The 24,354-nt window shown below is 49.4% G+C and overlaps 2 protein-coding genes across 2 annotated transcripts; one reads left to right on the forward strand and one right to left on the reverse strand.

Annotated features, from left to right (window-relative positions):
* Positions 1-509: 509 nt before the first annotated feature.
* LOC122622483 lies at positions 510-22,690 on the reverse strand. The gene is made up of 5 exons (XM_043800935.1): positions 22,668-22,690; positions 1,928-2,474; positions 1,096-1,865; positions 839-1,035; positions 510-776 (listed from the first exon to the last, which is right to left on the reverse strand). Exons 1-5 carry the CDS (start codon positions 22,688-22,690, stop codon positions 625-627), a joined length of 1,689 nt encoding a protein of 562 aa, XP_043656870.1. The 3' UTR covers positions 510-624.
* Positions 22,687-24,354, forward strand: LOC122621217. The gene is made up of 2 exons (XM_043799009.1): positions 22,687-24,148; positions 24,204-24,354. Exons 1-2 carry the CDS (start codon positions 22,940-22,942, stop codon positions 24,213-24,215), a joined length of 1,221 nt encoding a protein of 406 aa, XP_043654944.1. The 5' UTR covers positions 22,687-22,939; the 3' UTR covers positions 24,216-24,354.

Genomic DNA, 24,354 nt, shown 5'->3' on the forward strand with positions numbered 1-24,354 from the left:
GTGTGGAAATGAAACCCAAACCAGCAGGAACTGAATGAGTGGCGAGGGGCTGGCGAGTCAGCAGAACGTACTGATCAATTGTGCAGACATCTTGCTCCAACCAGGAACTCCTGGGATTGTGTGCGCCAAGTCGATGTTGTGGAGGAGCTGCTGGCCAAACTGGATGAGCAATAAAGCTGTTGTTATATCTGCCAGGATTTTGTAAGTCAAACGTGTAAAAACATCCTTTTAAATACTTTTATGGACAACAAAATAAATGGCTGTTTAATTACAAAATATTAAATTGCCAAAGACCCAAATGATGCGTTTGATTTGTAATTAAACTTAGAATTGTTCGTTTTCTTTAATCGACATAAGTGTGAATTTTCTTAAGAGTAGTCTACTTATGGAGTTCCTATGTGGTAAAAATAATGACAAAATTAAAGAAATTCTGCTTAAATGATCAACATCTTTCCAAATGCGATAACTAAGGTGCTAAGTCTCTTAGTCAACTCACTAATAATGTGCTTAAATAAATGTAAGCGAATGATTATCAAAATCATGTTATCAAAACCTTAATGCTAAAATCTTATGAAGGAATGTGATCCATGTTGTCGGTAAGTTGAAGTCGAAAGCATCGTAAAATTATACACTTGGCGCGTTTAGAATATTCTGCAGGTTCGGAATCGTAATGAGACGAGTATCGGGTTCAGGGCCAACCTTGACGCCACAAAAGAATCGGACCTTATGTACAAGATAGTCCTCCAGAGCTGCAAAATTCTTTGACTTGTCGAAGCCTGCAATAATTATAATGATTAATTATATGGCTGGGTGGAAATTGAACGGAAATTGAATGTACCATCTATATAGCACTTCGTTGAATAGACGGCATTTAGCAAATCTTGGGCCATCGGTTTCAGATGTTCCACGGGCACCAATTCAGAGTTTCCAAAGTCACAGTACAGAATTTTGGCCATATTGTCCTTGACCTCCAGGCAGACTCCGCGATACCAGCTTTTGTCCTCGCTGAAGAGCGCCAAGCACAGTTCACCAACGCTGCAATTGGCGAAAAGCGCATAAAAATAATGATATGTACAAATACGGTAAACAATTTACCTTGGCACGTAACCCGGAACGGCATTATGGTCACACGCTCCCTGATGGGCAACACAGTTGAGCATGTCCCTGAATTCATCGGCCACCTTTCCATCCTTGAAGTAGGCGGCAGTAATGTAGCCAGTCTGTGGCATTCCGTCAGCGTTTAAAAGGATTAGGTTGACCTTGTCGCCCAAAGGAGCTAGATTCTTGGGCAAAGCGTTGAAAAAGAACCGTTCAATGGGCTTATCATGGGGCACAATTTGGGAAGCAGACTTTTCAATCGGTTCGACAGGAACAGGTGACTCCGGTGGAGAGGGCGGCAGTGGAGGCAGATCCTTGGCTGCCTCCAGCAGCAGTGGGGACTGTACCTTCTGTTTTTCCGGGGAGACAACAGGCGATTGACTTGGAGTAAGAGCAGCCTTTGGTGGAACAACTTCCGGCTTATCTTGTACCGGTGTAAACATAAGAGGCAACATTCGGAGCACCAAGGAGCACGGGGAGCTGGAGCTGGACAGAAGATCCACGGTCGATGTAGTAGCATCTACCATTCCCAGACTTAGCATTTCTTCTTGGGCGTAGACTTTGTTTAGCAGTTGAATGGCCCCATTGTTGACTGGCACTGCTGCATCCGGAATATTGCAGATATCCTTTAACTGCACACGCATCAGACACACGGACAAATTCTCCAGAAAGCGACAAGACTTGCGTATCGCCGACAACTCCACCTTTTGGATGGCACCGGTATCAACGTTTTTCACATCAAATATTCCGTTAGCAGTACTCAATATCTGTAAAATTCGAAAAAGTTCTTAGATTTCAAAGAAAGGCATCAACATAAATATCCACCAACCTCGCCCCGGAAGTGTCCCATCTTCTTAGAGACAACCAGCACGATGCACCCAACAGAGACGTCACTAGAATCGTGGAGTGGAGCGCACTTGTACTCCAGACGCTTGAAAATTTCCGCATACTGCTTGGCATTTGGGGAGCTTATGTATACCTCCTTAAAGCTGACCACGTGGGAAATGAACACAATGGAGTCTTGCGCGATGGGTTCACGCCAGTACTTGTGGCCTAAATCTGAAATATGACCCAAGAAGGTGCTTATTCGGGCCACACAAATCTGCTCGCCCTTCGAATTCAGGGCGGCATTTGCCGAGCGTAACTTTTCCTTGGGCAGCGGGTTATCGAGTTTAAACTTGACCGTCAGATCTGCACCTTGGGTCTCAAGCTCCTCAGGCACGGAGTCTTTCAGCTGAGCGGCAAACACTCGAATGGGCAGGCCAAGTAGTTCGCTGGGAATACGACTTAACTCGGTGGTTATAGACACTCGACCCTCGTCCATTTCGTAAACCAAGAACATAGGCGTCGGCTTTACGATATTGTTATACCCGTTACTCGTAGAGTAAAAGGGTATACTAGATTCGTTGAAAAGTATGTAACAGGCAGAAGGAAGCGATTCCGACCATATAAAGTATATATATTCTTGATCAGGATCAATAGCCGAGTCGATCTGACCATGTCCGTCTGTCCGTCCGTCTGTCTGTCCGTCTGTCTGTCCGTCCGTCCGTATGAACGACGAGATCTCAGGAACTATAAAAGCTAGAAAGTTGAGAATAAGCATACAGACTCCAGAGACATAGACGCAGCGCAAGTTGGTCGATTCATGCTGCCACGCCCCCTCTAACGCCCACAAACTGCCACGCCCACACTTTTGAAAAATGTTTTGATATTTCTTCATTTTCGTATTAGTATTGTAAATTTTTTTCGATCTGCAGAAAAACTTTTTGCCACGCCCACCCTAACGCCCACAAACCGCACAAAAATGCCACGCCCATACTTTTGAAAAATGTTGTGAAATTTTTTCACATTTTTGTTCGTCTTGTAAATTTAACTCTATATACGAAAAATCTTTTTGCCACGCCCACTCTAACGCCCACCGCAAAAAACGCTCAGTGTTGTAATTTCTCTTCGCACCTTCACCAGCTGGGTAACGGGTATCAAATAGTCGGGAAACCCGACTATAGCGTTCTAACTTGTGTTAACTATGTTATGAATCCATGCTACTTAGTTGTGTGACGCGGCCGCGCACAATAATAAATAATAGATAATAAATAACAAACAATAAATAAAACATAATAAATAATTCATAATAAATACTAAATAATTCAATACAATAACATAATTCATAATAAACAAGTCATAATAAATAATACATAATAAATAATACCGAATACATAATACATAATAAATAATACCGAATACATGAGACATAATAAATAAAACATAATAAATAAGGCATAATACATAATAGATAAAACCATAACATAATGATCATCATAAACAAGGCCAGATTCAAACAAGGCGCGCAAGCGCGCCCAAATAACTAGAGGGGCACACTAATCCCGAAACCCGGCCACACTAAGTCGGGCAATTCGAGCATACGGACATACGGGCACACTAAGCCACGGGCTATATAAAGCGGGCGGCTGGCCTCAGAATAGTCAGTCAGTGGTCGGAGTCGACCATGGTGGAAGTCACCAGCGAGCGGGAAAGCAGCAGGATCAGGACAGGATCGACGAGTGGTAACTATTGGAGAGTAAGATCAACCCCCTCCGTATAATTCTCTGTGCTGACTTAAGGGTCCAAATTACGTATCTACGCTGACTTAAGGGTCCGTATAATTCTCTGTGCTGACTTAAGGGTCCAAATTACGTATCTACGCTGACTTAAGGGTCCGTATAATTCTCTGTGCTGACTTAAGGGTCCAAATTACGTATCTACGCTGACTTAAGGGTCCGTATAATTCTCTGTGCTGACTTAAGGGTCCGAATTACGTATCTACGCTGACTTAAGGGTCCGTATAATTCTCTACGCTGACTTCAGGGTCCGTATAATTCTCTACGCTGACTTCAGGGTCCGTATAATTCTCTATGCTGACTTAAGGGTCCTACATATAATTCTCTATGCTGACTTAAGGGTCCTACATATAATTCTCTACGCTGACTTAAGGGTCCCACAACATAGGCTTACGTTGATTCAAGGGTACTCGACGAAATTCGGAGCGGCCGCGTAGGAAAGACCGCGTCCCCGGACGAAGACGCGAGGTACGAAGAGCCTCGATGCGGAAGCCGGAACCTAGGCCGAGGGAGCCCGTACAGTTTTATATATAATTATTGTAACCCAGAAATTGAATGAATAAACTGCGTCTATATTTAAGCCTAGTTAATGTAAACTCTGCGCATTATCACTGGGACTCGGGTCGGGAATTCCTCTCTAGCACCACTGTCCTGAAAGAAAGAAATTTCCTGGACGACCCTGGCCAGCCCTGACTACCCGAGGCACGGCTGAACGTCACAGTTGCAACTTCACCGGGACTCGAACCCGGACCGGCGGCACAGCTCCGCTTGGGAGATCGGAGTCCAACCAACTGTGCTCCCGCCGGCGGCGAGGTGACAGCGTCAGGAGCTCAACTAGAACCTCACCTACTTCGATCTGCCCCAAATAAGTGGCAGCCAGCCTACTGCGATTATCCCCATTTAAATTTAACTCTATATACCAAAAATCTTTTTGCCACGCCCACTCTAACGCCCACAAACCGCAAAAAACGCTCAGTGTTGTAATTTCTCTTCGCACCTTCACCAGCTGGGTAACGGGTATCAATAGTCGGGGAACCCGACTATAGCGTTCTAACTTGTGTTAACTATGTTATGAATCCACGCTACTTAGTTGCAACTTCACCGGGACTCGAACCCGGACCGGCGGCACAGCTCCGCTCCGCTTGGGAGATCGGAGTCCAACCAACTGTGCTCCCGCCGGCGGCGAGGTGACAGCGTCAGGAGCTCAACTAGAACCTCACCTACTTCGATCTGCCCCAAATAAGTGGCAGCCAGCCTACTGCGATTATCCCCAAAAATCTTTTTGCCACGCCCACTCTAACGCCCACAAACCGCAAAAAACGCTTAGTGTTGTAATTTCTCTTCGCACCTTCACCAGCTGGGTAACGGGTATCAATAGTCGGGGAACCCGACTATAGCGTTCTAACTTGTGTTAACTATGTGTTATGAATCCATGCTACTTAGTTGCAACTTCACCGGGACTCGAACCCGGACCGGCGGCACAGCTCCGCTTGGGAGATCAGAGTCCAACCAACTGTGCTCCCGCCGGCGGCGATGTGACAGCGTCAGGAGCTCAACTAGAACCTCACCTACTTCGATCTGCCCCAAATAAGTGGCAGCCAGCCTACTGCGATTATCCCCATTTAAATTTAACTCTATATACCAAAAATCTTTTTGCCACGCCCACTCTAACACCCACAAACCGCAAAAAACGCTCAGTGTTGTAATTTCTCTTCGCACCTTCACCAGCTGGGTAACGGGTATCAATAGTCGGGGAACCCGACTATAGCGTTCTAACTTGTGTTAACTATGTGTTATGAATCCATGCTACTTAGTTGCAACTTCACCGGGACTCGAACCCGGACCGGCGGCACAGCTCCGCTTGGGAGATCGGAGTCCAACCAACTGTGCTCCCGCCGGCGGCGAGGTGACAGCGTCAGGAGCTCAACTAGAACCTCACCTACTTCGATCTGCCCCAAATAAGTGGCAGCCAGCCTACTGCGATTATCCCCATTTAAATTTAACTCTATATACCAAAAATCTTTTTGCCACGCCCACTCTAACGCCCACAAACCGCAAAAAACGCTCAGTGTTGTAATTTCTCTTCGCACCTTCACCAGCTGGGTAACGGGTATCAATAGTCGGGGAACCCGACTATAGCGTTCTAACTTGTGTTAACTATGTGTTATGAATCCATGCTACTTAGTTGCAACTTCACCGGGACTCGAACCCGGACCGGCGGCACAGCTCCGCTCCGCTTGGGAGATCGGAGTCCAACCAACTGTGCTCCCGCCGGCGGCGAGGTGACAGCGTCAGGAGCTAAACTAGAACCTCACCTACTTCGATCTGCCCCAAATAAGTGGCAGCCAGCCTACTGCCATTATCCCCATTTAAATGTAACTCTATATACCAAAAATGTTTTTGCCACGCCCACTCTAACGCCCACAAACCGCAAAAAACGCTCAGTGTTGTAATTTCTCTTCGCACCTTCACCAGCTGGGTAACGGGTATCAATAGTCGGGGAACCCGACTATAGCGTTCTAACTTGTGTTAACTATGTGTTATGAATCCATGCTACTTAGTTGCAACTTCACCGGGACTCGAACCCGGACCGGCGGCACAGCTCCGCTTGGGAGATCAGAGTCCAACCAACTGTGCTCCCGCCGGCGGCGATGTGACAGCGTCAGGAGCTCAACTAGAACCTCACCTACTTCGATCTGCCCCAAATAAGTGGCAGCCAGCCTACTGCGATTATCCCCATTTAAATTTAACTCTATATACCAAAAATCTTTTTGCCACGCCCACTCTAACACCCACAAACCGCAAAAAACGCTCAGTGTTGTAATTTCTCTTCGCACCTTCACCAGCTGGGTAACGGGTATCAATAGTCGGGGAACCCGACTATAGCGTTCTAACTTGTGTTAACTATGTGTTATGAATCCATGCTACTTAGTTGCAACTTCACCGGGACTCGAACCCGGACCGGCGGCACAGCTCCGCTTGGGAGATCGGAGTCCAACCAACTGTGCTCCCGCCGGCGGCGATGTGACAGCGTCAGGAGCTCAACTAGAACCTCACCTACTTCGATCTGCCCCAAATAAGTGGCAGCCAGCCTACTGCGATTATCCCCATTTAAATTTAACTCTATATACCAAAAATCTTTTTGCCACGCCCACTCTAACGCCCACAAACCGCAAAAAACGCTCAGTGTTGTAATTTCTCTTCGCACCTTCACCAGCTGGGTAACGGGTATCAATAGTCGGGGAACCCGACTATAGCGTTCTAACTTGTGTTAACTATGTGTTATGAATCCATGCTACTTAGTTGCAACTTCACCGGGACTCGAACCCGGACCGGCGGCACAGCTCCGCTTGGGAGATCGGAGTCCAACCAACTGTGCTCCCGCCGGCGGCGATGTGACAGCGTCAGGAGCTCAACTAGAACCTCACCTACTTCGATCTGCCCCAAATAAGTGGCAGCCAGCCTACTGCGATTATCCCCATTTAAATTTAACTCTATATACCAAAAATCTTTTTGCCACGCCCACTCTAACGCCCACAAACCGCAAAAAACGCTCAGTGTTGTAATTTCTCTTCGCACCTTCACCAGCTGGGTAACGGGTATCAATAGTCGGGGAACCCGACTATAGCGTTCTAACTTGTGTTAACTATGTTATGAATCCATGCTACTTAGTTGCAACTTCACCGGGACTCGAACCCGGACCGGCGGCACAGCTCCGCTCCGCTTGGGAGATCGGAGTCCAACCAACTGTGCTCCCGCCGGCGGCGAGGTGACAGCGTCAGGAGCTCAACTAGAACCTCATCTACTTCGATCTGCCCCAAATAAGTGGCAGCCAGCCTACTGCGATTATCCCCAAAAATCTTTTTGCCACGCCCACTCTAACGCCCACAAACCGCAAAAAACGCTTAGTGTTGTAATTTCTCTTCGCACCTTCACCAGCTGGGTAACGGGTATCAATAGTCGGGGAACCCGACTATAGCGTTCTAACTTGTGTTAACTATGTGTTATGAATCCATGCTACTTAGTTGCAACTTCACCGGGACTCGAACCCGGACCGGCGGCACAGCTCCGCTCCGCTTGGGAGATCGGAGTCCAACCAACTGTGCTCCCGCCGGCGGCGATGTGACAGCGTCAGGAGCTCAACTAGAACCTCACCTACTTCGATCTGCCCCAAATAAGTGGCAGCCAGCCTACTGCGATTATCCCCATTTAAATTTAACTCTATATACCAAAAATCTTTTTGCCACGCCCACAAACCGCAAAAAACGCTCAGTGTTGTAATTTCTCTTCGCACCTTCACCAGCTGGGTAACGGGTATCAATAGTCGGGGAACCCGACTATAGCGTTCTAACTTGTGTTAACTATGTGTTATGAATCCATGCTACTTAGTTGCAACTTCACCGGGACTCGAACCCGGACCGGCGGCACAGCTCCGCTCCGCTTGGGAGATCGGAGTCCAACCAACTGTGCTCCCGCCGGCGGCGAGGTGACAGCGTCAGGAGCTAAACTAGAACCTCACCTACTTCGATCTGCCCCAAATAAGTGGCAGCCAGCCTACTGCCATTATCCCCATTTAAATTTAACTCTATATACCAAAAATCTTTTTGCCACGCCCACTCTAACGCCCACAAACCGCAAAAAACGCTCAGTGTTGTAATTTCTCTTCGCACCTTCACCAGCTGGGTAACGGGTATCAATAGTCGGGGAACCCGACTATAGCGTTCTAACTTGTGTTAACTATGTGTTATGAATCCATGCTACTTAGTTGCAACTTCACCGGGACTCGAACCCGGACCGGCGGCACAGCTCCGCTCCGCTTGGGAGATCGGAGTCCAACCAACTGTGCTCCCGCCGGCGGCGAGGTGACAGCGTCAGGAGCTCAACTAGAACCTCATCTACTTCGATCTGCCCCAAATAAGTGGCAGCCAGCCTACTGCGATTATCCCCAAAAATCTTTTTGCCACGCCCACTCTAACGCCCACAAACCGCAAAAAACGCTCAGTGTTGTAATTTCTCTTCGCACCTTCACCAGCTGGGTAACGGGTATCAATAGTCGGGGAACCCGACTATAGCGTTCTAACTTGTGTTAACTATGTGTTATGAATCCATGCTACTTAGTTGCAACTTCACCGGGACTCGAACCCGGACCGGCGGCACAGCTCCGCTCCGCTTGGGAGATCGGAGTCCAACCAACTGTGCTCCCGCCGGCGGCGAGGTGACAGCGTCAGGAGCTCAACTAGAACCTCACCTACTTCGATCTGCCCCAAATAAGTGGCAGCCAGCCTACTGCGATTATCCCCAAAAATCTTTTTGCCACGCCCACTCTAACGCCCACAAACCGCAAAAAACGCTCAGTGTTGTAATTTCTCTTCGCACCTTCACCAGCTGGGTAACGGGTATCAATAGTCGGGGAACCCGACTATAGCGTTCTAACTTGTGTTAACTATGTGTTATGAATCCATGCTACTTAGTTGCAACTTCACCGGGACTCGAACCCGGACCGGCGGCACAGCTCCGCTCCGCTTGGGAGATCGGAGTCCAACCAACTGTGCTCCCGCCGGCGGCGAGGTGACAGCGTCAGGAGCTCAACTAGAACCTCACCTACTTCGATCTGCCCCAAATAAGTGGCAGCCAGCCTACTGCGATTATCCCCAAAAATCTTTTTGCCACGCCCACTCTAACGCCCACAAACCGCAAAAAACGCTCAGTGTTGTAATTTCTCTTCGCACCTTCACCAGCTGGGTAACGGGTATCAATAGTCGGGGAACCCGACTATAGCGTTCTAACTTGTGTTAACTATGTGTTATGAATCCATGCTACTTAGTTGCAACTTCACCGGGACTCGAACCCGGACCGGCGGCACAGCTCCGCTCCGCTTGGGAGATCGGAGTCCAACCAACTGTGCTCCCGCCGGCGGCGAGGTGACAGCGTCAGGAGCTCAACTAGAACCTCACCTACTTCGATCTGCCCCAAATAAGTGGCAGCCAGCCTACTGCGATTATCCCCATTTAAATTTAACTCTATATACCAAAAATCTTTTTGCCACGCCCACTCTAACGCCCACAAACCGCAAAAAACGCTCAGTGTTGTAATTTCTCTTCGCACCTTCACCAGCTGGGTAACGGGTATCAATAGTCGGGGAACCCGACTATAGCGTTCTAACTTGTGTTAACTATGTGTTATGAATCCATGCTACTTAGTTGCAACTTCACCGGGACTCGAACCCGGACCGGCGGCACAGCTCCGCTCCGCTTGGGAGATCGGAGTCCAACCAACTGTGCTCCCGCCGGCGGCGAGGTGACAGCGTCAGGAGCTAAACTAGAACCTCACCTACTTCGATCTGCCCCAAATAAGTGGCAGCCAGCCTACTGCCATTATCCCCATTTAAATGTAACTCTATATACCAAAAATGTTTTTGCCACGCCCACTCTAACGCCCACAAACCGCAAAAAACGCTCAGTGTTGTAATTTCTCTTCGCACCTTCACCAGCTGGGTAACGGGTATCAATAGTCGGGGAACCCGACTATAGCGTTCTAACTTGTGTTAACTATGTTATGAATCCATGCTACTTAGTTGCAACTTCACCGGGACTCGAACCCGGACCGGCGGCACAGCTCCGCTCCGCTTGGGAGATCGGAGTCCAACCAACTGTGCTCCCGCCGGCGGCGAGGTGACAGCGTCAGGAGCTCAACTAGAACCTCACCTACTTCGATCTGCCCCAAATAAGTGGCAGCCAGCCTACTGCGATTATCCCCAAAAATCTTTTTGCCACGCCCACTCTAACGCCCACAAACCGCAAAAAACGCTTAGTGTTGTAATTTCTCTTCGCACCTTCACCAGCTGGGTAACGGGTATCAATAGTCGGGGAACCCGACTATAGCGTTCTAACTTGTGTTAACTATGTGTTATGAATCCATGCTACTTAGTTGCAACTTCACCGGGACTCGAACCCGGACCGGCGGCACAGCTCCGCTTGGGAGATCAGAGTCCAACCAACTGTGCTCCCGCCGGCGGCGAGGTGACAGCGTCAGGAGCTCAACTAGAACCTCACCTACTTCGATCTGCCCCAAATAAGTGGCAGCCAGCCTACTGCGATTATCCCCATTTAAATTTAACTCTATATACCAAAAATCTTTTTGCCACGCCCACTCTAACACCCACAAACCGCAAAAAACGCTCAGTGTTGTAATTTCTCTTCGCACCTTCACCAGCTGGGTAACGGGTATCAATAGTCGGGGAACCCGACTATAGCGTTCTAACTTGTGTTAACTATGTTATGAATCCATGCTACTTAGTTGCAACTTCACCGGGACTCGAACCCGGACCGGCGGCACAGCTCCGCTCCGCTTGGGAGATCGGAGTCCAACCAACTGTGCTCCCGCCGGCGGCGAGGTGACAGCGTCAGGAGCTAAACTAGAACCTCACCTACTTCGATCTCCCCCAAATAAGTGGCAGCCAGCCTACTGCGATTATCCCCATTTATATTAACTCTATATACCAAAAATGTTTTTGCCACGCCCACTCTAACGCCCACAAACCGCAAAAAACGCTCAGTGTTGTAATTTCTCTTCGCACCTTCACCAGCTGGGTAACGGGTATCAATAGTCGGGGAACCCGACTATAGCGTTCTAACTTGTGTTAACTATGTGTTATGAATCCATGCTACTTAGTTGCAACTTCACCGGGACTCGAACCCGGACCGGCGGCACAGCTCCGCTTGGGAGATCGGAGTCCAACCAACTGTGCTCCCGCCGGCGGCGATGTGACAGCGTCAGGAGCTCAACTAGAACCTCACCTACTTCGATCTGCCCCAAATAAGTGGCAGCCAGCCTACTGCGATTATCCCCATTTAAATTTAACTCTATATACCAAAAATCTTTTTGCCACGCCCACTCTAACGCCCACAAACCGCAAAAAACGCTCAGTGTTGTAATTTCTCTTCGCACCTTCACCAGCTGGGTAACGGGTATCAATAGTCGGGGAACCCGACTATAGCGTTCTAACTTGTGTTAACTATGTTATGAATCCATGCTACTTAGTTGCAACTTCACCGGGACTCGAACCCGGACCGGCGGCACAGCTCCGCTCCGCTTGGGAGATCGGAGTCCAACCAACTGTGCTCCCGCCGGCGGCGAGGTGACAGCGTCAGGAGCTCAACTAGAACCTCACCTACTTCGATCTGCCCCAAATAAGTGGCAGCCAGCCTACTGCGATTATCCCCATTTAAATGTAACTCTATATACAAAAATTTTTTGCCACGCCCACTCTAACGCCCACAAACCGCAAAAAACGCTCAGTGTTGTAATTTCTCTTCGCACCTTCACCAGCTGGGTAACGGGTATCAATAGTCGGGGAACCCGACTATAGCGTTCTAACTTGTGTTAACTATGTTATGAATCCATGCTACTTAGTTGCAACTTCACCGGGACTCGAACCCGGACCGGCGGCACAGCTCCGCTCCGCTTGGGAGATCGGAGTCCAACCAACTGTGCTCCCGCCGGCGGCGAGGTGACAGCGTCAGGAGCTCAACTAGAACCTCACCTACTTCGATCTGCCCCAAATAAGTGGCAGCCAGCCTACTGCGATTATCCCCAAAAATCTTTTTGCCACGCCCACTCTAACGCCCACAAACCGCAAAAAACGCTTAGTGTTGTAATTTCTCTTCGCACCTTCACCAGCTGGGTAACGGGTATCAATAGTCGGGGAACCCGACTATAGCGTTCTAACTTGTGTTAACTATGTGTTATGAATCCATGCTACTTAGTTGCAACTTCACCGGGACTCGAACCCGGACCGGCGGCACAGCTCCGCTTGGGAGATCGGAGTCCAACCAACTGTGCTCCCGCCGGCGGCGATGTGACAGCGTCAGGAGCTCAACTAGAACCTCACCTACTTCGATCTGCCCCAAATAAGTGGCAGCCAGCCTACTGCGATTATCCCCATTTAAATTTAACTCTATATACCAAAAATCTTTTTGCCACGCCCACTCTAACACCCACAAACCGCAAAAAACGCTCAGTGTTGTAATTTCTCTTCGCACCTTCACCAGCTGGGTAACGGGTATCAATAGTCGGGGAACCCGACTATAGCGTTCTAACTTGTGTTAACTATGTGTTATGAATCCATGCTACTTAGTTGCAACTTCACCGGGACTCGAACCCGGACCGGCGGCACAGCTCCGCTTGGGAGATCGGAGTCCAACCAACTGTGCTCCCGCCGGCGGCGAGGTGACAGCGTCAGGAGCTCAACTAGAACCTCACCTACTTCGATCTGCCCCAAATAAGTGGCAGCCAGCCTACTGCGATTATCCCCATTTAAATTTAACTCTATATACCAAAAATCTTTTTGCCACGCCCACTCTAACGCCCACAAACCGCAAAAAACGCTCAGTGTTGTAATTTCTCTTCGCACCTTCACCAGCTGGGTAACGGGTATCAATAGTCGGGGAACCCGACTATAGCGTTCTAACTTGTGTTAACTATGTTATGAATCCATGCTACTTAGTTGCAACTTCACCGGGACTCGAACCCGGACCGGCGGCACAGCTCCGCTCCGCTTGGGAGATCGGAGTCCAACCAACTGTGCTCCCGCCGGCGGCGAGGTGACAGCGTCAGGAGCTCAACTAGAACCTCACCTACTTCGATCTGCCCCAAATAAGTGGCAGCCAGCCTACTGCGATTATCCCCAAAAATCTTTTTGCCACGCCCACTCTAACGCCCACAAACCGCAAAAAACGCTTAGTGTTGTAATTTCTCTTCGCACCTTCACCAGCTGGGTAACGGGTATCAATAGTCGGGGAACCCGACTATAGCGTTCTAACTTGTGTTAACTATGTGTTATGAATCCATGCTACTTAGTTGCAACTTCACCGGGACTCGAACCCGGACCGGCGGCACAGCTCCGCTTGGGAGATCGGAGTCCAACCAACTGTGCTCCCGCCGGCGGCGAGGTGACAGCGTCAGGAGCTAAACTAGAACCTCACCTACTTCGATCTGCCCCAAATAAGTGGCAGCCAGCCTACTGCGATTATCCCCATTTAAATTTAACTCTATATACCAAAAATCTTTTTGCCACGCCCACTCTAACGCCCACAAACCGCAAAAAACGCTCAGTGTTGTAATTTCTCTTCGCACCTTCACCAGCTGGGTAACGGGTATCAATAGTCGGGGAACCCGACTATAGCGTTCTAACTTGTGTTAACTATGTTATGAATCCATGCTACTTAGTTGCAACTTCACCGGGACTCGAACCCGGACCGGCGGCACAGCTCCGCTTGGGAGATCAGAGTCCAACCAACTGTGCTCCCGCCGGCGGCGAGGTGACAGCGTCAGGAGCTCAACTAGAACCTCACCTACTTCGATCTGCCCCAAATAAGTGGCAGCCAGCCTACTGCGATTATCCCCATTTAAATTTAACTCTATATACCAAAAATCTTTTTGCCACGCCCACTCTAACACCCACAAACCGCAAAAAACGCTCAGTGTTGTAATTTCTCTTCGCACCTTCACCAGCTGGGTAACGGGTATCAATAGTCGGGGAACCCGACTATAGCGTTCTAACTTGTGTTAACTATGTGTTATGAATCCATGCTACTTAGTTGCAACTTCACCGGGACTCGAACCCGGACCGGCGGCACAGCTCCGCTTGGGAGATCGGAGTCCAACCAACTGTGCTCCCGCCGGCGGCGATGTGACAGCGTCAGGAGCTCAACTAGAACCTCACCTACTTCGATCTGCCCCAAATAAGTGGCAGCCAGCCTACTGCGATTATCCCCATTTAAATTTAACTCTATATACCAAAAATCTTTTTGCCACGCCCACTCTAACACCCACAAACCGCAAAAAACGCTCAGTGTTGTAATTTCTCTTCGCACCTTCACCAGCTGGGTAACGGGTATCAATAGTCGGGGAGAACCCGACTATAGCGTTCTAACTTGTGTTAACTATGTGTTATGAATCCATGCTACTTAGTTGCAACTTCACCGGGACTCGAACCCGGACCGGCGGCACAGCTCCGCTTGGGAGATCGGAGTCCAACCAACTGTGCTCCCGCCGGCGGCGAGGTGACAGCGTCAGGAGCTCAACTAGAACCTCACCTACTTCGATCTGCCCCAAATAAGTGGCAGCCAGCCTACTGCGATTATCCCCATTTAAATTTAACTCCATACACCAAAAATTTTTTGCCACGCCCACTCTAACGCCCACAAACCGCAAAAAACGCTCAGTGTTGTAATTTCTCTTCGCACCTTCACCAGCTGGGTAACGGGTATCAATAGTCGGGGAACCCGACTATAGCGTTCTAACTTGTGTTAACTATGTTATGAATCCATGCTACTTAGTTGCAACTTCACCGGGACTCGAACCCGGACCGGCGGCACAGCTCCGCTCCGCTTGGGAGATCGGAGTCCAACCAACTGTGCTCCCGCCGGCGGCGAGGTGACAGCGTCAGGAGCTCAACTAGAACCTCACCTACTTCGATCTGCCCCAAATAAGTGGCAGCCAGCCTACTGCGATTATCCCCAAAAATCTTTTTGCCACGCCCACTCTAACGCCCACAAACCGCAAAAAACGCTCAGTGTTGTAATTTCTCTTCGCACCTTCACCAGCTGGGTAACGGGTATCAATAGTCGGGGAACCCGACTATAGCGTTCTAACTTGTGTTAACTATGTGTTATGAATCCATGCTACTTAGTTGCAACTTCACCGGGACTCGAACCCGGACCGGCGGCACACTCCGCTTGGGAGATCGAGTCCAACCAACTGTGCTCCCGCCGGCGGCGATGTGACAGCGTCAGGAGCTCAACTAGAACCTCACCTACTTCGATCTGCCCCAAATAAGTGGCAGCCAGCCTACTGCGATTATCCCCATTTAAATTTAACTCTATATACCAAAAATCTTTTTGCCACGCCCACTCTAACACCCACAAACCGCAAAAAACGCTCAGTGTTGTAATTTCTCTTCGCACCTTCACCAGCTGGGTAACGGGTATCAATAGTCGGGGAACCCGACTATAGCGTTCTAACTTGTGTTAACTATGTGTTATGAATCCATGCTACTTAGTTGCAACTTCACCGGGACTCGAACCCGACCGGCGGCACAGCTCCGCTTGGGAGATCGGAGTCCAACCAACTGTGCTCCCGCCGGCGGCGATGTGACAGCGTCAGGAGCTCAACTAGAACCTCACCTACTTCGATCTGCCCCAAATAAGTGGCAGCCAGCCTACTGCGATTATCCCCATTTAAATTTAACTCTATATACCAAAAATCTTTTTGCCACGCCCACTCTAACGCCCACAAACCGCAAAAAACGCTCAGTGTTGTAATTTCTCTTCGCACCTTCACCAGCTGGGTAACGGGTATCAATAGTCGGGGAACCCGACTATAGCGTTCTAACTTGTGTTAACTATGTTATGAATCCATGCTACTTAGTTGCAACTTCACCGGGACTCGAACCCGGACCGGCGGCACAGCTCCGCTCCGCTTGGGAGATCGGAGTCCAACCAACTGTGCTCCCGCCGGCGGCGAGGTGACAGCGTCAGGAGCTCAACTAGAACCTCACCTACTTCGATCTGCCCCAAATAAGTGGCAGCCAGCCTACTGCGATTATCCCCAAAAATCTTTTTGCCACGCCCACTCTAACGCCCACAAACCGCAAAAAACGCTTAGTGTTGTAATTTCTCTTCGCACCTTCACCAGCTGGGTAACGGGTATCAATAGTCGGGGAACCCGACTATAGCGTTCTAACTTGTGTTAACTATGTGTTATGAATCCATGCTACTTAGTTGCAACTTCACCGGGACTCGAACCCGGACCGGCGGCACAGCTCCGCTTGGGAGATCGGAGTCCAACCAACTGTGCTCCCGCCGGCGGCGAGGTGACAGCGTCAGGAGCTAAACTAGAACCTCACCTACTTCGATCTGCCCCAAATAAGTGGCAGCCAGCCTACTGCGATTATCCCCATTTAAATTTAACTCTATATACCAAAAATCTTTTTGCCACGCCCACTCTAACGCCCACAAACCGCAAAAAACGCTCAGTGTTGTAATTTCTCTTCGCACCTTCACCAGCTGGGTAACGGGTATCAATAGTCGGGGAACCCGACTATAGCGTTCTAACTTGTGTTAACTATGTTATGAATCCATGCTACTTAGTTGCAACTTCACCGGGACTCGAACCCGGACCGGCGGCACAGCTCCGCTTGGGAGATCAGAGTCCAACCAACTGTGCTCCCGCCGGCGGCGAGGTGACAGCGTCAGGAGCTCAACTAGAACCTCACCTACTTCGATCTGCCCCAAATAAGTGGCAGCCAGCCTACTGCGATTATCCCCATTTAAATTTAACTCTATATACCAAAAATCTTTTTGCCACGCCCACTCTAACACCCACAAACCGCAAAAAACGCTCAGTGTTGTAATTTCTCTTCGCACCTTCACCAGCTGGGTAACGGGTATCAATAGTCGGGGAACCCGACTATAGCGTTCTAACTTGTGTTAACTATGTGTTATGAATCCATGCTACTTAGTTGCAACTTCACCGGGACTCGAACCCGGACCGGCGGCACAGCTCCGCTTGGGAGATCGGAGTCCAACCAACTGTGCTCCCGCCGGCGGCGATGTGACAGCGTCAGGAGCTCAACTAGAACCTCACCTACTTCGATCTGCCCCAAATAAGTGGCAGCCAGCCTACTGCGATTATCCCCATTTAAATTTAACTCTATATACCAAAAATCTTTTTGCCACGCCCACTCTAACGCCCACAAACCACAAAAAACGCTCAGTGTTGTAATTTCTCTTCGCACCTTCACCAGCTGGGTAACGGGTATCAATAGTCGGGGAACCCGACTATAGCGTTCTAACTTGTGTTAACTATGTGTTATGAATCCATGCTACTTAGTTGCAACTTCACCGGGACTCGAACCCGGACCGGCGGCACAGCTCCGCTTGGGAGATCGGAGTCCAACCAACTGTGCTCCCGCCGGCGGCGATGTGACAGCGTCAGGAGCTCAACTAGAACCTCACCTACTTCTATCTGCCCCAAATAAGTGGCAGCCAGCCTACTGCGATTATCCCCATTTAAATTTAACTCTATATACCAAAAATCTTTTTGCCACGCCCACTCTAACACCCACAAACCGCAAAAAACGCTCAGTGTTGTAATTTCTCTTCGCACCTTCACCAGCTGGGTAACGGGTATCAATAGTCGGGGAACCCGACTATAGCGTTCTAACTTGTGTTAACTATGTGTTATGAATCCATGCTACTTAGTTGCAACTTCACCGGGACTCGAACCCGGACCGGCGGCACAGCTCCGCTCCGCTTGGGAGATCGGAGTCCAACCAACTGTGCTCCCGCCGGCGGCGAGGTGACAGCGTCAGGAGCTCAACTAGAACCTCACCTACTTCGATCTGCCCCAAATAAGTGGCAGCCAGCCTACTGCGATTATCCCCAAAAATCTTTTTGCCACGCCCACTCTAACGCCCACAAACCGCAAAAAACGCTTAGTGTTGTAATTTCTCTTCGCACCTTCACCAGCTGGGTAACGGGTATCAATAGTCGGGGAACCCGACTATAGCGTTCTAACTTGTGTTAACTATGTGTTATGAATCCATGCTACTTAGTTGCAACTTCACCGGGACTCGAACCCGGACCGGCGGCACAGCTCCGCTTGGGAGATCGGAGTCCAACCAACTGTGCTCCCGCCGGCGGCGAGGTGACAGCGTCAGGAGCTCAACTAGAACCTCACCTACTTCGATCTGCCCCAAATAAGTGGCAGCCAGCCTACTGCGATTATCCCCATTTAAATTTAACTCTATATACCAAAAATCTTTTTGCCACGCCCACTCTAACACCCACAAACCGCAAAAAACGCTCAGTGTTGTAATTTCTCTTCGCACCTTCACCAGCTGGGTAACGGGTATCAATAGTCGGGGAACCCGACTATAGCGTTCTAACTTGTGTTAACTATGTGTTATGAATCCATGCTACTTAGTTGCAACTTCACCGGGACTCGAACCCGGACCGGCGGCACAGCTCCGCTTGGGAGATCGGAGTCCAACCAACTGTGCTCCCGCCGGCGGCGATGTGACAGCGTCAGGAGCTCAACTAGAACCTCACCTACTTCGATCTGCCCCAAATAAGTGGCAGCCAGCCTACTGCGATTATCCCCATTTAAATTTAACTCTATATACCAAAAATCTTTTTGCCACGCCCACTCTAACGCCCACAAACCGCAAAAAACGCTCAGTGTTGTAATTTCTCTTCGCACCTTCACCAGCTGGGTAACGGGTATCAATAGTCGGGGAACCCGACTATAGCGTTCTAACTTGTGTTAACTATGTTATGAATCCATGCTACTTAGTTGCAACTTCACCGGGACTCGAACCCGGACCGGCGGCACAGCTCCGCTCCGCTTGGGAGATCGGAGTCCAACCAACTGTGCTCCCGCCGGCGGCGAGGTGACAGCGTCAGGAGCTCAACTAGAACCTCACCTACTTCGATCTGCCCCAAATAAGTGGCAGCCAGCCTACTGCGATTATCCCCAAAAATCTTTTTGCCACGCCCACTCTAACGCCCACAAACCGCAAAAAACGCTTAGTGTTGTAATTTCTCTTCGCACCTTCACCAGCTGGGTAACGGGTATCAATAGTCGGGGAACCCGACCGGCGGCACAGCTCCGCTTGGGAGATCGGAGTCCAACCAACTGTGCTCCCGCCGGCGGCGAGGTGACAGCGTCAGGAGCTCAACTAGAACCTCACCTACTTCGATCTGCCCCAAATAAGTGGCAGCTAGCCTACTGCGATTATCCCCATTTAAATTTAACTCTATAGAGTTAAAAACCTTTTTGCCACGCCCACTCTAACACCCACAAGCCGCAAAAAACGCTCGGTGTTGTAATTTCTCTTCGCACCTTCACCAGCTGGGTAACGGGTATCAATAGTCGGGGAACCCGACTATAGCGTTCTAACTTGTGTTAACTATGTGTTATGAATCCATGCTACTTAGTTGCAACTTCACCGGGACTCGAACCCGGACCGGCGGCACAGCTCCGCTTGGGAGATCGGAGTCCAACCAACTGTGCTCCCGCCGGCGGCGAGGTGACAGCGTCAGGAGCTAAACTAGAACCTCACCTACTTCGATCTGCCCCAAATAAGTGGCAGCCAGCCTACTGCGATTATTCCCCATTTAAATGTAACTCTATATACCAAAAATCTTTTTGCCACGCCCACTCTAACGCCCACAAACCGCAAAAAACGCTCAGTGTTGTAATTTCTCTTCGCACCTTCACCAGCTGGGTAACGGGTATCAATAGTCGGGGAACCCGACTATAGCGTTCTAACTTGTGTTAACTATGTGTTATGAATCCATGCTTCTTAGTTGCAACTTCACCGGGACTCGAACCCGGACCGGCGGCACAGCTCCGCTTGGGAGATCGGAGTCCAACCAACTGTGCTCCCGCCGGCGGCGAGGTGACAGCGTCAGGAGCTCAACTAGAACCTCACCTACTTCGATCTGCCCCAAATAAGTGGCAGCCAGCCTACTGCGATTATCCCCAAAAATCTTTTTGCCACGTCCACTCTAACGCCCACAAACCGCAAAAAACGCTCAGTGTTGTAATTTCTCTTCGCACCTTCACCAGCTGGGTAACGGGTATCAATAGTCGGGGAACCCGACTATAGCGTTCTAACTTGTGTTAACTATGTGTTATGAATCCATGCTACTTAGTTGCAACTTCACCGGGACTCGAACCCGGACCGGCGGCACAGCTCCGCTTGGGAGATCGGAGTCCAACCAACTGTGCTCCCGCCGGCGGCGAGGTGACAGCGTCAGGAGCTCAACTAGAACCTCACCTACTTCGATCTGCCCCAAATAAGTGGCAGCTAGCCTACTGCGATTATCCCCATTTAAATTTAACTCTATAGAGTTAAAAACCTTTTTGCCACGCCCACTCTAACACCCACAAACCGCAAAAAACGCTCGGTGTTGTAATTTCTCTTCGCACCTTCACCAGCTGGGTAACGGGTATCAATAGTCGGGGAACCCGACTATAGCGTTCTAACTTGTGTTAACTATGTGTTATGAATCCATGCTACTTAGTTGCAACTTCACCGGGACTCGAACCCGGACCGGCGGCACAGCTCCGCTTGGGAGATCGGAGTCCAACCAACTGTGCTCCCGCCGGCGGCGAGGTGACAGCGTCAGGAGCTCAACTAGAACCTCACCTACTTCGATCTGCCCCAAATAAGTGGCAGCCAGCCTACTGCGATTATCCCCATTTAAATTTAACTCTATATACCAAAAATCTTTTTGCCACGCCCACTCTAACGCCCACAAACCGCAAAAAACGCTCAGTGTTGTAATTTCTCTTCGCACCTTCACCAGCTGGGTAACGGGTATCAATAGTCGGGGAACCCGACTATAGCGTTCTAACTTGTGTTAACTATGTGTTATGAATCCATGCTACTTAGTTGCAACTTCACCGGGACTCGAACCCGGACCGGCGGCACAGCTCCGCTTGGGAGATCGGAGTCCAACCAACTGTGCTCCCGCCGGCGGCGAGGTGACAGCGTCAGGAGCTCAACTAGAACCTCACCTACTTCGATCTGCCCCAAATAAGTGGCAGCCAGCCTACTGCGATTATCCCCATTTAAATTTAACTCTATATACCAAAAATCTTTTTGCCACGCCCACTCTAACACCCACAAACCGCAAAAAACGCTCAGTGTTGTAATTTCTCTTCGCACCTTCACCAGCTGGGTAACGGGTATCAATAGTCGGGGAACCCGACTATAGCGTTCTAACTTGTGTTAACTATGTGTTATGAATCCATGCTACTTAGTTGCAACTTCACCGGGACTCGAACCCGGACCGGCGGCACAGCTCCGCTTGGGAGATCGGAGTCCAACCAACTGTGCTCCCGCCGGCGGCGATGTGACAGCGTCAGGAGCTCAACTAGAACCTCACCTACTTCGATCTGCCCCAAATAAGTGGCAGCCAGCCTACTGCGATTATCCCCATTTAAATTTAACTCTATATACCAAAAATCTTTTTGCCACGCCCACTCTAACGCCCACAAACCGCAAAAAACGCTCAGTGTTGTAATTTCTCTTCGCACCTTCACCAGCTGGGTAACGGGTATCAATAGTCGGGGAACCCGACTATAGCGTTCTAACTTGTGTTAACTATGTGTTATGAATCCATGCTACTTAGTTGCAACTTCACCGGGACTCGAACCCGGACCGGCGGCACAGCTCCGCTCCGCTTGGGAGATCGGAGTCCAACCAACTGGGCTCCCGCCGGCGGCGAGGTGGCAGCGGCAGGAGCTCAAATAGAACCTCACCTACTTCGATCTGCCCCAAATAAGTGGCAGCCAGCCTACTGCGATTATCCCCAAAAATCTTTTTGCCACGCCCACTCTAACGCCCACAAACCGCAAAAAACGCTTAGTGTTGTAATTTCTCTTCGCACCTTCACCAGCTGGGTAACGGGTATCAATAGTCGGGGAACCCGACTATAGCGTTCTAACTTGTGTTAACTATGTTATGAATCCATGCTACTTAGTTGCAACTTCACCGGGACTCGAACCCGGACCGGCGGCACAGCTCCGCTCCGCTTGGGAGATCGGAGTCCAACCAACTGTGCTCCCGCCGGCGGCGATGTGACAGCGTCAGGAGCTCAACTAGAACCTCACCTACTTCGATCTGCCCCAAATAAGTGGCAGCCAGCCTACTGCGATTATCCCCATTTAAATTTAACTCTATATACCAAAAATCTTTTTGCCACGCCCACTCTAACGCCCACAAACCACAAAAAACGCTCAGTGTTGTAATTTCTCTTCGCACCTTCACCAGCTGGGTAACGGGTATCAATAGTCGGGGAACCCGACTATAGCATTCTAACTTGTGTTAACTATGTGTTATGAATCCATGCTACTGTAGTAGGCTGCTCCTTCTACCCTCTTCCGTTACTCTTAGTCATACATACCTAATTATACATAGCCAATCTAGTCATAAGCTTATACACTCATACACCCATCCTTAACATACCAATATTATCGAGAAACTTATCGACTAATCGACTCGCCACTCTGCAGAGAGCACGGCAGTCAGTCGCTGTTGAACCAAGCTAAAGGACAGATCAAAATAAAAGAGTCACGTGAAATTGTATTAGAATATTAACTTCTGTAAACGGCGGCTAAAATCTCAGAAGTGGGATTAATAATCCAAAATGGACGATAAAATCATCCTGAACGACTTTTCGCTGACAACCCTAAAAGATTGGCTACGTATTCTGGGCCAAAATACGGAGGGCACAAAAACCGAATTAATCGCGAGGCTGCAAGACATCCCAACGGCAGTTCGGGGCGATTGTCCACCGGAGCACCCCCAGAAAAACGCTCCACCAGGAAACGACATTTTTTCTTCACTGGATTTTCAGAATTGTGAAATTAACACCGATCACGTAAGTGTGAATGCAATGAACAGAAAAGAATCAACCGAAACTGGCAGTGAGAGGGAGACAAACATGTTCGAGCTACAGCAACTACGCGCAGAGCTAGCAGAAGCGAAGGCAATGCTTAACGGAACACGATCGAGCTCGCAGTTCCAAGAACAACAACAACCAGAGCAAAGCAAGGCTACAGTTAGTTCCGTTATCCAGACGGCGCAGTTTACGCAGGCTGGCGCCACAAAAGAGAACACAACATTTCACTCGCCGCAGCGATCCAACGAGAGAGCGGAGAGCCAGCGTTTTCCAGTTGATGCTCTCGCTCTCGCCAAAGAGACGATAACCGATTACGATGGGAAAACTTGCGCGCGTGCCTGGATAACAGTGGTCAAAAATATCGCACGCACTTTCAACATCGATGACAACCATTTACGCATCTTACTCATCACTAAACTTAAAGGAAACGCGCAAGTCTGGTTACATGCGCACCCTGCTCGATTGATCGAACCAATTGACAATTTGCTTGATCAACTGTCATTGACTTTTGGCGAGCAATCATCCAAGGCTGAGATCCGGCGAAAATTCGAGAGTCGCAAGTGGAAAACCGAGGAGAATTTCTGCAGTTATTACGACGAGAAGATGGCTCTCTCAAACGGGATAAACATCGACGACGACGAACTACTGGACCAGATGATAGAGGGCATACCGCTGCAAAATTTCCGTACCCAAGCACGGATTCAATGCTTCTCTACTCCGTCGGAGATGCTACGCGCATTTTCGAACATCCGTTTGCCAGCTCGGAGGGAGCCACCTGTACAGCCAACCGACTACAAAGATGCCATACGATGCGCAAACTGTAATTCAAGAGGACACAAAGCTGACATCTGCAAGAAGCCCAAACGTGAACCAGGTTCGTGCTACTCCTGTGGACAACTTGGACACCTGGTGGCACAATGTCCCACAAGGAAGAGCGTTTCAACTAATAATTATGTAAGATGGTTTAAAATTAATTTTTTTGAAAATGCTTATAAGCCTATAATTTCAGAATGCCTCATAGACTCTGGCAGTCCTATATCTATCATTAAAAAGTCACTTATTAACGAGACAATGAAGTTAGCCCTAGTTAATACTTGCTATTTTGGTTTAAACAACTGTATTCTCAAAACACATGGACAAACCACATGTTATGTATTGAA

Source organism: Drosophila teissieri, chromosome 3R (genome assembly GCF_016746235.2).
Source record: "Drosophila teissieri strain GT53w chromosome 3R, Prin_Dtei_1.1, whole genome shotgun sequence".
NCBI classification, from domain to species: Eukaryota; Metazoa; Arthropoda; class Insecta; order Diptera; family Drosophilidae; genus Drosophila; species Drosophila teissieri.